The sequence below is a fragment of the Lacerta agilis genome, chromosome 8 (assembly GCF_009819535.1).
Source record: "Lacerta agilis isolate rLacAgi1 chromosome 8, rLacAgi1.pri, whole genome shotgun sequence".
NCBI classification, from domain to species: Eukaryota; Metazoa; Chordata; class Lepidosauria; order Squamata; family Lacertidae; genus Lacerta; species Lacerta agilis.
Window position 1 is genome coordinate 74,593,508 of NC_046319.1, and position 13,020 is coordinate 74,606,527.

General features: G+C 48.0%; 1 protein-coding gene across 1 annotated transcript in view; it reads left to right on the top strand.

Annotated features, from left to right (window-relative positions):
* Positions 1-9,586, top strand: part of TMEM145 (transmembrane protein 145) — a 31,319-nt gene extending 21,733 nt beyond the window's left edge. Inside the window, exons 9-15 of the mRNA XM_033158338.1 lie at positions 722-802; positions 1,096-1,174; positions 4,364-4,457; positions 5,802-5,974; positions 6,674-6,794; positions 7,725-7,925; positions 9,253-9,586. Of these exons, the coding sequence (XP_033014229.1) occupies positions 722-802; positions 1,096-1,174; positions 4,364-4,457; positions 5,802-5,974; positions 6,674-6,794; positions 7,725-7,925; positions 9,253-9,474 (971 nt within the window). The 3' untranslated portion in view covers positions 9,475-9,586. The remainder of the gene's footprint in view (positions 1-721; positions 803-1,095; positions 1,175-4,363; positions 4,458-5,801; positions 5,975-6,673; positions 6,795-7,724; positions 7,926-9,252) is intronic.
* The last annotated feature ends 3,434 nt before the right edge of the window (positions 9,587-13,020 follow it).

Here is a 13,020-nt window from a genome sequence, read left to right on the forward strand (position 1 = left end):
TTTGGCATTTATTATAGCACACCCTTTGTCATGCAGTTCCAAAGCTGGTTTTATATACATAGGGTGCGTTACAATTAAACTGCGTACTGTCTCCTGCGCCCAAACGCTTAGGGTTGTGCATTCCGGTTCGGAGTTCACTGAAATGCTTTTGGCAAGGAAAAGGGGTGTCGGAAGGGATGGAAGGAGGGGACAAAAGATGGGGATTGGGATTAGATGGCTGATACAGTGGGTGGCGCTGTGGTCTAAGTCACAGAGCCTAGGGCATGCCAATCAGAAGGTCGGCGGTTTGAATACCCACTACGGGGTGAGCTCCCATTGCTCGGTCCCAGCTCCTGCCCACCTAGCAGTTCAAAAGCACGTCAGGTGCAAGTAGATAAATAGGTACCACTCGGTCGGGAAGGTAAACGCCGTTTCCGTGTGCTGCTCTGGTTTGCCAGAAGCGGCTTCGTCATGCTGGCCACATGAGCAGGAAGCTGTATGACAGCTCCCTCGGCCTATAGAGCAAGATGAGCGCCGCAACCCCAGAGTTGTCTGCGACTAGACCGAATGGTCAGGGGTACCTTTACCTTTACCTTTACAGTCGGTAGACAAAGAACAGTTGCCAGGGATCAGGAAAGAGACCCTGCATGGGCAACTGACCCCTCCATCCTCTTTTTGCCTTTGCAATTGCACAACACTTGCTACCTGATGCATTCCCCCCCTCCCTTTTTCTTCTTCTCAGTGCTCAGCCTGATGTTCTTCTGCATATATTGGGGCCAGTATGCAAGCGATGGCATTGGAAACGGCAGCCTCAAGATCTTGGGTAGGTACGAAGGGGGAATCCGGAGTGAGCAGTGCCACATAAAAGTTGCCGTCTTGGACGCTGCTTATCAATTACAGTCCTGCAGGCGTTCAGAAGGGGAACAATAAATGTCGCTGGCCATTCCGTATCATTCTCTCTAGTGTGTATCCCTTGCCCCTTCCTCGCTGGTCCATTATTTAAAGGCCACATATAAATGTTGGGCCATTTGGACCATTTTGAGTCTCATACTCCAGAAGAACCCTGTTAATGGCCTGGGCTTAACTCCATTTCTCCCTCTCTCTCTTTCCCTCCAGCCAAGCTCCTTTTTTCTGTCAGTTTCCTGATCTTCCTCCTGATGCTTATCCTTCTGGGAAAAGGATTCACTGTCACCAGGTACCAGCATGACTAAAGGGGGGCGGACCTTCCAGTGAGTCAGGGTGGGATGGGGGCTGTGCCTGTATTGCCTGGTAGTGAATAATCGGTGGGAGAGTGTGGGATCCATAAAGGCTGTGATAGACGGGTGAGTTGCTTTACTTGCAAACATGGATAACGGAGACTCGGTGCCATTTCTAAAATACAAATAAAAATAAAAATGAAAAGCAACTTTGTGAGAGGGTCATTTGGTGTGGAGAAGGATCCTACAGGGAAGATGCTTCTAGACATAGAATTGTAGAATAAGAAGTAACCATGAAGGTCCCGCCCCCTGCAATACAGGTATCTTTCGCCCAGCATGGGACTCGAACCCATGACCCCAAGAGCAAGAGTCTCGTGCTCTGCCAACTGAGCTATCCCAGCTCCTATTTGTTTTCGGATCCCCAATTCGGACGCAGTCCAATCACATACAGTGGCACTCTGTGTTACGCACGCGATCCGTTCCGTATCGTGCTACGTAACACGGGCGTGTGCAACGCGAACGCCCCCCCCCAAAAACCTGGAAGCAGCGCGATTTGAGCACTTCTGCGTTCTTAACTGGGACATCCGCAACCCGGGGTGTGTGCAACCCAGGGTTCCACTGTATTGGCAAACTCCGGGTTTGAAATCTCCAGGTATAGGGTGGTATATAAATTCAATCAATCAATCTATCTATAAACAGACAGACAGACATATTCTGGTTGCAAAGTTATAGTGGATTAGGAGGTATTGCGTTACAAACCCACCAGCTCCATCTGGTATGCAGACTGAGACCCATCCTGCCCGCAGGATGTCTCGCCAGAGTGGTGCATGCTCTGGTTATCTCTCATTTGGATTACTGCAATGAGCTCTATGTGGGGCTACCTTTGAAGGTGACACAGAAACTACAACTAATCCAGAGGTCCAGCTCCAAGGGCCTTCTGGCGGCTCCCTCACTGCGAGAAGCCAAGTTACAGGGAACCAGGCAGAGGGCCTTCTCAGTAGTGGCACCCGCCCTGTGGAACGCCCTCCCACCAGATGTCAAAGAGAAAAACAACTACCAGACTTTTAGAAGACATCTGAAGGCAGCCCTGTTTAGGGAAGCTTTTAATGTCTGATGGATTATTGTATTTTAATATTATTTGGGAAGCCGCCCAGAGTGGCTGGGGAAGCCCAGCCAGATGGGTGCGGTATAAATAAATAAATTATTATTATTATTATTATTATTATTATTATTATTATTATTATTATTATTCCCCAAACTACTGATGACAGCTGATGGGAAGTGCACTGGGATAACACTTCTCTAACACAACATTGCCTAACCTCCCAGCAACCAAACCAGAGATCACATTCATTTCATACATTTAAGGTGTCATAATACCACTTTAAGCAAAGAATTCTGGGACCTGTAGTTGGTTAAGGGTGCTGGGTGTTGCTAGGAGACTCCTGTTCTCTTCCCAGAGCTACAGTTCCCTGAGTTCCCCGAGAAGAGGGATTGATGGTTAAATCCCTCTGAGAATTGTAGCCTTGCAAGGGGGACGGAGGGTCTCCTCGCAATCCTCAGCACCCTTAGCAAACTACAGCTCCCAGAATTCTTTGGAAGAAGCATGGCTGTTAAAAGTGGTATCAGGGTGCTTTAAATGTACGTTAAATAGCTGGTGTCATCTAATCTCTCTGCAAACAAATCAGGATGAAAGCTCAGTTAAGCAGCTCGTCTGTAAGTGCCCCAAAACATCGAAAACAAAATCAAATACAGGCTGCACCATAGAGACAGCTGCTAGATTTCTGCAGACTACACATGCCTCCTACTGGTAAAGCCCTTGAAATGACAAGCTTAAGTTCTGTATACACACCTCCTGTGTTCAAAGTGCTCCTTCTGCCGGTCAGGGAAGTCATGTACACACCATGTTAGCAGCAAAGCACATGTATCTTGTCTTATGCTTTATTGAGTCTCTCTAGTCTAATGGTGCCTTGTCCCCCCAAGGTCAGAAACGGAGAATGCTTCTGTTTGTGCCCACGTCATGACGTGATGTTCAAAGGGAAGGCATTCTCGATTGGCAATAGAGGTTGCAATGGGACACAGAGGAAGAGAAGCAAACTATTTCGATGTGCCAGGCCCATTTTGAGCCCAAGGGGTATTTTGAGGCAGAGAGAGGGCAGGATAGGCAGGCCTAAAACAGTCCAGGCCCGTGACACAAATTTGCATCTGAACAAATTGCGATGCTGGCCAGAGAATAATTGGCGTTGCACTTGGCTTATATGTGACATGGTTTTGTTGACTGGGGGAAGAAAGAGGAATGTCAGAAAGCTGAGCAGTCAGAAGATTTGTAGTTGAAACTTTAGGAATGAGAATAGTACATTTAGTGCGGATAACATTTACAGGGGAGATTAATAATAATAATAATAATAATAATAATAATAATAATGTAACGAAAAAATCCCAGATGGTTTTTTCCGTATAATAATAATAATAATAATAATAATAATAATAATAATAATAATTTATTTATACCCTGCCCATCTGGCTGGGTTTCCCCAGCCACTCTGGGCGGCTTCCAACAAAAGATAAAAAGTACATTAAAACATCAGTCGTTAAAAACTTCCCTAAACAGGGCTGCCTTCAGATGTCTTCTAAACATCAGATAGTTGCTTATTTCCTTGACATCTGATAGGAGGGCGTTCTACAGGGTGGGGCCGCTACCGAGAAGGCCCTCTGCCTGGTTCTCTGTAACTTCACTTCTCTCAGTGAGGGAACCGCCAGAAGGCCCTCGGAGCTGGACCTCAGTGGAGACGCTCCTTCAGGTATACTGGGCCGGGGCCGTTTAGGGCTTTAAAGGTCAGCACCAACACTTTGAATTGTGCTCGGAAATGTACTGGGAGCCAATGTAGGTCTTTCAAGACCGGTGTTATGTGGTCTCGGCGGCCGCTCCCAGTCACCAGTCTAGTTGCCGCATTCTGGATTGGTTGTAGTTTCCGTGTCACCTTCAAAGGTAGCCCCATGTAGAGCACATTGCAGTAGTCCAAGTGGGAGATAACCAGAGCATGCACCACTCTGGCGAGACAGTCTGTGGGCAGGTAGGGTCTCAGCCTGCATACCAGATGTATGAAGGGTATTGGGAGATTTGGGGTGTGGGGCAGTCACTCCTTCTCCCCCCCCCAAATCCTGGCTCATGGCTCCCTGTTTTGCAGGGGTCGGATCAGCCACACCGGCTCTATCAAGCTTTCTGTGTACATGACGCTCTACACGATCACTCATGTCGTGCTCTTCATCTACGAGGCTGAGGTGAGTGTCTGTTTACTCTTGTAGCGGCTTATCAGTTTGAGAACCTCGCTTATCTAGGCCAGTGTTCCCCAACCTTGGGCCTCCAGCTGTTTTTGGACTACAGCTCCCATCATCCCTAGCTAGCAAGGCCAGTGGTCAGGGATGATGGGAGTTGTAGGCCAGAAACAGCTGGAGGCCCAAGGTTGGGGAACACTGATCTAGGCCACATCCACACCATGTATTTAAGCGCTATGATACCACTTTAAACAGTCATGGCTTCTTCCCCCAAAGGATCCTGGGTGCTGTAGTTTGTTAAAGGTGCTGAGAGTTATCAGGAGGCCCCAATTCCCCTCTTTATGGGGGAGCTCTGGGAATTAGTTGAATACAACCCTCCTGTTACGATATCTTCAGAGGTGTCCACATGCAAACATCTTCCCAAAATAGGTAGCAGGTGTAATGACAAGAAGATTTGGGCTGGGCGATACGATATCTAGTTTTCAACATCAAGATCTATCCCCAGCTAAACATTGCAATATACCGATATATCACAATGTCTCAAATAAGGATGGAGCTATGTAGAGTTGAACAGTAGCGCTGGGCAATGTCTGGTTTTCAGCACCACTATATATCACCAGCTGAACATTGTGATATACCAATATATTACAAAGTCTGAAATAAGGATGGAGCTACGCCAGGGCCGGATTTAGGTTTGATGAGGCCCTAAGCAACTGAAGGTAATGGGGCCCTTTATATGTGCAGCTGTCCTTAGTCAACAACAAATTGTCACTGTTTTTTGTGTTGAATATATGCTATATGGTAATTTATGGACCTACCTGTAATAGGCATCTAAAGCCATTTGACATAACAAATAGGAGCTTACACAACACAAAACATTGTTGCTGTATATAGGTTTTCTTTTATTTGTTTTTTATCTTGTATTCTGGAAATGTACATCCAGTTTTTTTCCTTTATTTTTTTTTGGGGGGGGGGCCAATAGTGTGGGGCCCTAAGCTATAGCTTGCTTAGCTTATATGTAAATCCGACACTGAGCTACATAGAGGCATTGGATGGCTTCATGGTTTTTCCTGCATTGTGATTTTTGCATAGTGGGGACACACACACACACACACACACACACACCAATTCGCAATATATTGCCAGGTCAAAAGTTATGAAACCAATATCACAATAAGGACTTCTAACCAGTTTTGGACTATGTATTGATATATCGCCCAGGCCTAGAGAAGAGGGTGTGCTTAGAGGAGTGTGGTTCACATCCCCAGCTGTGAATTTTGTTGTGGCTTGTACCGCTCTAGCAATCGCATCTCTCAACCGCTCAACCACTTCCTTCCTTTTCGGCCTCAGTTCTTTGATCAAGCGCAGGTGCTGTACACTTACGAATCGCCGGCTGGATACGGCCTGATCGCATTGCAGTTTGTGGCTTACATCTGGTTCTGCTACGCCATCCTGATCACTCTTAAGCAGTTCCCAGAGAAACAGCCCTTCTATGTGCCATTTTTCGCCGCTTACACCCTCTGGTGAGTGGATGTAGAGGACGTTAAGGAGGAAGGAATCTAACTTGGGGGGGGGGGGGCCCTGGACCTCCTTTTCGACCCGAGGGCCACTTCCCCTTTTGGACAACTTTCCAAGGGCCACCTGCTATTGGTGGGTGGGGTCAGAGGCAAAAGAGGGAGGAGAAATGGATGGAAATTTTACATTTCTCCAATTGGCTGGTTCCTAAATACACTCACAATACCCATCTTTTATTTTGTGCTCAGACAAACAAGAGGTGTTATTGGAGTCCATGGGAACATTCAAGCCAGGCAAAGAAACTCAGGGCAGGGACAGTGAGGGGTGTGGCCAGGGAAGAGTTCAGAGGTCCACATAAAGAGGCCTCGAGGGCCATATTCAACCCGGCTTTGAAGTTCCCCACCCCTGGTCTAAGGAAATGTAACTGATCACCCCAAATGCTCCCTCACTCTCAGCTGGCCAAAGTCAGGACAGATGTTTGCCCCTCGTCCAATGAGTGGGCCGGCCAGGCTAGATAGATGAGATTTGAAGAAGGAAGACAGGGGGTTATGCTGGGCACAATGCAAATGTCTGGCACAACAGAGGCTGCCTTTCCAAGGGGTAAGAAAAGCACTGCAGAAGCTACAATTAAACAGAGTATTGTTGGAGGCAGCGGGGAGAAAATGTGTGGGGAGCACGTCCTGAGCAGCCCTCTTTGTCTCTCGCAGGTTCTTTGCTGTCCCAGTCACTGCGCTTATTGCCAACTTTGGCATCCCCAAGTGGGCACGGGAGAAGATAGTCAACGGGATCCAGTTGGGCATCCACCTTTATGCCCATGCCGTATTTCTGGTGAGAAACTCCCAGCAGCCTAGAGAATTACCCCATTATCCTGGCAGCCACTAAACTCTTGGGGCCAAACGACGCATTAAGACGCCATTGACCAGGTCTCCTGACTTCTTATTTTGATATACTGAAATGCAACCTGGGGATGTGGGTGGGGATGACCTTTGAATCTGATCCTGTTCTGTGAGCCCTTTTTTTGCAATCGGAGCCACCCCCTGCAAGCTGATTTGCTGCCTGCAGGTGGAAAAATACAGGGACCCACCCTTTATACATTTTTCTTCTTGGCTGAGTGCAAGGAAAGATCACACTTGCAGGCCTCTTGGCATGCATTGATGCATTCTGTTTTTTGTTTGTTTTTGTTTTAGGTTCAGAAACCAGTTGTAACTCCCTTGCATAACATGCATTCACAATATCTACCAGTACAGCCTTTTGTCAGGTTGGTGCCCTCCATACCTTTTGGGCTACAACTCCCATCAGTCTCAGCCAGTATGGCCAACTGCCAGGGATGATGGGAGCTGGAGTCTAACATCCTCTGGAGAGTGCCCACAGGTTCCCCATCCCTGCTCCGATACCACCAGCAGTCAATTCTGCCTTCTAACCGATATAGAATGCTTCCATTTGGGGGTCAATTCTTGATGGAGCCTCTTTCATGAACCAGTTTTTTTGGAAGCAACTCCCCTTCAAAGGAGGTGCCCTTCATTAAGTGTGGGTGGAAATGGAGAGGAGTATCCCTGCTGAACTCTACCTCTCAACTACTCATAATGTATCTACAAGTGTGAGGACAAGAAGCTCGCTTCTCTCTCTCTTTTAAAAAAAAGGGAGCAATGCTAGATAAATTAAAAGAGGAAGCAGACGTGTTTTGCGTAGAGGAAATGCATGAGGTTGAGCTTGCGGTTCCATCCAGGCCTTGGTCCTCCACTCTCGTTACTTCCTCAGATCATGACACGGCCCTCGGCAGCCAATAAGAACTTCCCGTACCACGTGCGGACATCGCAGATTGGGATTGTGGAGGAGGTGGCATCCGGGGCGAAGTTCCCGCACCACGTGTACGGCAATGTGACGTTCATCAGCGACTCGGTGCCCAACTTCACGGAACTCTTTTCCATCCCACAGAGTACCGGGAGCAGCTCAAGCAACGTGAGTGCCAAGGATGGTCCCTGCTTCCTAACCTTCCCTTGGTCTCCCCGGTTTTCCCTTCCAGCACTTCTGCTAATGTCCTCCACGGAATCTCTGGAAGAGGATGCATCTCCCCTCTGGATGGCAGCTGGATTCTGGAGGTAGAGGTCACTCAATCTCCATAGAAATCCATCCACTCCTTTAGAAGGTGCAAGCTCTGCTTCCCTGGGCTCTCTGCACATTGCCTTTATATCCCACACTGCTTTTTTCCTCCAAGGAGCCCAGGGAAAGTGCATGGATTTCCCCCTCCTCTTTGAATCCCCACAATCACCCATCTGGTGAGGGGCTCCAGGAAGGTTCTCCTGATGTTTTCTCCTCTACAGGCCCCTGCCCAGCTGGGGCACCATGGTTCGGGCAAACAAGCCCGTCTCACTGCACAAGAAATCCCAAGCTTGCCACCTGATGGCACACCCTCCCTGTTGCCTCTGCTTCAAAGCATTTTGCTCCCAGTTACAGCACCCAAATTTCCCATCACATAATGGTCCTAAAATCCTACCCACCCTACTTCACAGCCTTAAACTACCCGGCCTCTGTACTTCCTCCATGCACCTGGTTTACAAAGGCTTCCAGGGAGTCTTCTCAGCTGACAGATTTGTGGGTTGCTACCAACCAGGCAGATCAGGTTTACTCCCTTCCTCTTGCACTAGGCTAGGTCTGTGCTACTCAAGAACTGCCATGCTGAGTGCAGCTCCCTAGCTGTGCATTGTGGCTGGCCAAGAACTTGCCAGTCCTGATTTGCCCCCCCCCCCCCTTTATTTGCTGCACCAGAGAAGTGGCAAAAAAACAGGAGGCTTCTAAATCTCCCCATGGGCCACTTTATGTGGCTTGGGTGCATTTGTGAGTTGCTTTACAGTTAAGGAAGGGGAGAGGAATTGGATTCTGTTTGCACGTAAAGGCGAATTTATCGAATTCTCACTCTCAGGCCACAATACACAAACGTTAACGCAGCCATTCTTCGAAATCCACACGTCTCCCTAATTCTGCAGTGCTGTTCTCCAGCTAAGTAGCGTGTCCTACCATGAATTTTCAGGAGTACTATATACACACACACACACTGTATATATATAAAAATGGTGAAATGATGAGAGCTGAACTTCAGATGATAAAGCCGAGAAACCAAAATTGACTTGCCAATCCCTTTGCATGTGCCTGCGCTAAGTCTTGTAAACCCTGAACCCCTCCTTGCCCTCGTGATTCAGTTGCTTCTGGTTTTTGGGGGGCCCTTTATTTCTGTTGTCTGCCCTTGTCCACTCTCACGTGACTCTTCTTCTCTGCCTTTCCCATCCAGCCCCGCAAACAGGTGGAGGAGACGTCATCCGCCGACCGTAACCTGACCCCCAGCTGCGTGGTCACCACCTCGGAGCTCAGCGGTGCCCCTGTGCTGTTGAAACCGTCCCTGGGGGGCGAGAGCCAGCCGCCCCCCTATCAGCTCCATGCGCCCCAACTCCACCAGCACAATGGCTACACCGAGTATTTCAGCATGCACACGACGGGTGCCCGGCCCGTCTAGGCTTCTCCTTGACTGTCCTGATCCTTTGTGGCTTCCTCCGCTTCCTTTCTCAACATTTTTCTGGGTGGGTGGGGGGAGGCCTGCCTCAACCCCCAACCCGTTTCTCCTCTGGGCCCCCCCCCTCGCTCCATCTTCTATTCCAATTTGTGTCCTACCATATCAGAGGGCTATTTTATCCTGTTGTCTCCCTGGAATGCCACAGTTTAGTGAGAGTACAGGGACACTGGATGCTTGGCATGGGGTAGTATCGGGGTTCCTCCCCTCCTACCATCTTCCTGCCCCCCACTCAGTACGACAGAGGGCGTGACTCCTCTCCTTGCCTAGTTAAATTACCTAAAAGACATCTATCTGTATGATACATCTCTGTCCTTCCCCAAGCTATGGTTGTACGCTGCCTGCCTCTGGGGGAAGCTGCCACTGGGGGAAGGCAGGAACTGGATTAATGTGACCAGTGCGTGATTCTCTTCCACCCCTATTTCAGTCAGAGCGACAGGCCTATCTTTGGCTGCCTTCTCCCCTGTAGACAGTTTGACCCCAAAGGGAGGTCACCATAGCCTTCTCACAGCCGCCATTGTGGTTGAACGACTCTCCTGCCTGGATGCACATGGGAGGGACTGCAGACATCCCGGCTCAGGCTGGCCTTGTAACAATGTTCTCCTGTATTATTGCTCCCTTCCGATGCTACCCTTTCCCTGCTACTGTACAGTGGTAGCAGGCATTCCCTTTGTTCCGTTTCCTTGACGCCCCTCCCCGGGTGGCGGCATTTGCCCTCCTCCCCTTCCCCGTGACGGTGCTGTGGGTTCTGCTCCCTGATGACGGTGAATTTCTGAAATCCACCAGAGTGGGCTTTTTTTTTGCCAAAATAAAGAGGATTCTTGTGTTTTTATCTCACTGTGAAGGCATGTGGCTCTTTGGGGGAAACAGGTGACCACAATAAGAGGAAGAGGAATCTGGGCATGGAAGACTTTAATCATCGCCGTGTATACAAAAACGCTGATGGTCACATCAAACTCTTTGCTCTCACAGGGCACATCTGTTTTTTGAAGTGTCACAGCTCTTTGAAATGACTGGGGAATACAGTTCATGTTGGTTTAAAGTAGGTTGGAATTTGTGGTTTAGATGTGCTGTTTAGACTGCATCAACAGCGCTTTTCCCCCCCACTGTGGGGCTGCTAACTTTGAAACTAGGTTGTGGGGACACACTATACCTTTAAAGTATACCTGATGCACCTTTTCCCCCTTGAAGAATCCTGGGTCTGTTAAGGGTTGCTAAATATTGTAACTCTCTGAGAAGTAAACGACAGTGCCCAAAATTTGTTGAGGGAAAGAAGGTGCTTTAAAGATACAGTGCATTCACAGCATATCCCTTGTAGCTGATCCTTCAACAGGAACAGATTCTGCTTATCTCCATGCTGTGAAAGGCTTCTGTAGATCAGGCTGCTTTTAAAGGTGCATGAGCAGCCAAACTTTTTTTCCTGGTCACCTGGCAACTGTATATGATCCATAGCTATGCCTAGTGGGGGACAGGGATGGGATATATTTAACTCTTTTCTTCAGAGTTCCATCAAAATTCAACACAACAATCTTTCTCTTTCTTTCTTTGGCAACCACTTGCAGCTGAGTAAGATTGCCTTCCATAAACACGGTTTTAACAATGAGTCCGTAAGTGACTGTGGAGGCCAGTTCTGGAACCACACGTCCTTCCACAGTAACCTTCCACTGATGACCAGTTCCACTGATACTTATTTTTCTCTGCCCTTGGTTGCAACATGTCCGTGATTGTATGAAGGTTCCTCCACACATGTCTTTGTGGCTGGGCAAACATTGCCACCCCAAAGTGGCTCGACCACCATCTAATCACCATGGTGTAAGCTTCATCCTTCCACTTCATTATGAACAAAATCTAACACAGGCTGGGGGGTGGGGAGTTAAGAGACCCACCAAGCTGAACACATCCTGCCAACCACTAGTGATGGTTCCACCAGAAGCACTTGTCTGTGAAACCTCCTCCTCTTTGGGGCGACTTTCCAGGCCTACAAAAAGCAGGGAGTGGTGTGTCAATGGTGGCAGCCACTGTGTGTGACTCACTTTCATCTTGGTGAGTCACGATGGCGCGGATCTCAAGTGTGACTGCGCTTGTCCCAGTTCTTGCGAGCGCTTCCTCATGGGTGTGGAAGATGCAGGAGAAGCCGGATTCCTGCAGCTAGCACACGTAGCTTCCGTCGTTCTTGTTGAAAATGCATTGAAGCATCCAGGTCTAGAACAAACTCCTTCGAACTTCAACAAGACCCATAGTTCTGCATTGCTTGCAACTGAACAGCATCTTGAACAGGAGGCAGTTAACACTGCTATTGGCAAATCTGTTGTTGGGGAAATCCCCTTCTCAAGCTGAGCTGCTAGTTATTTTTATTGCATCTGTTCGATTTGTTCTCCACAGTTGGATTCTTGCAACTTATGTCAAGCACTGTGCTTGTGGGTTGAATGTTGCAGGGAGCTCTGTAGTGATTGCATGAAGGTAGGGAATGGTCCTCTCAGTGGTACAGCTCATGTTTTGCTTGTAGAAGGTCAGGTCCTAGGTTGAATTTCCCCACATCTTCACCTAGAAGGATCTTGAGTAGTTGAGATGGAAATCACTCAACTACTATCTGGATATTTGAAAGGTTTCTGCCAGTCACAATTCTGTGATAGGTTGGCCGGTGTTCTGTCTTGGTGTAAGTCAGATTTGTGTGTTCTTCCATGGTTGGGTGGAATGGGGGTGAAAAACATTGGGAGGGTTGAGTAGCAGAGAGTTTGGTTGTTAAATCACAGCAGTTTATACCGACTTGGATAGCAGAGGAATAGTTTGAATGTTGTGGTAGCCAACGTCTGAAGAGTACCACATTTGTAATGAGTGCACTGCACACTACTAGCAGTGAATTCCAGAGTCATCCACCCAGCCCCCCGCAGACGATGGTGAATAGAAACAGATTTTTAAAATATTATTAGTATATAAATATGAAACAGCAACAACAAAACAGATACCAAGAGACAACTTATATATTTGTCAGTAAAGTAAAGGTAAAGGGACCCCTGACCATTAGGTCCAGTCGCAGACAACTCTGGGGTTGCGGCGCTCATCTCGCTTTACTGGCCGAGGGAACCAGTGTAGCTACAGCTTCCGGGTAATGTGGCCAGCATGACTAAGCCGCTTCTGGAGAACCAGAGCAGCACATGGAAACGCCATTTACCTTCCCGCCGGAGTGGTACCTATTTATCTACTTGCACTTTGACATGCTTTCAAACTGCTAGGTTGGCAGGAATAATTGTCAGTAAGAATGGCTAAATAAAGAAAACAGTCATTCCTAGGAGAAGACATTCTGCAACAGACATTCCAATATTGGACAACGGATTCTCACCTTTTTACCTTTCAGAGTTACTCCATTCCATATATGTGCCAAGCCCATTAGCTTGTACATTGCATTAATCAACCGTATAGACTTCTTCTCATGGTGGATGGGGACACCTGTTTGAAATTAAGGGTTGTTGTTTCCTCCTATTTCCAAAAATA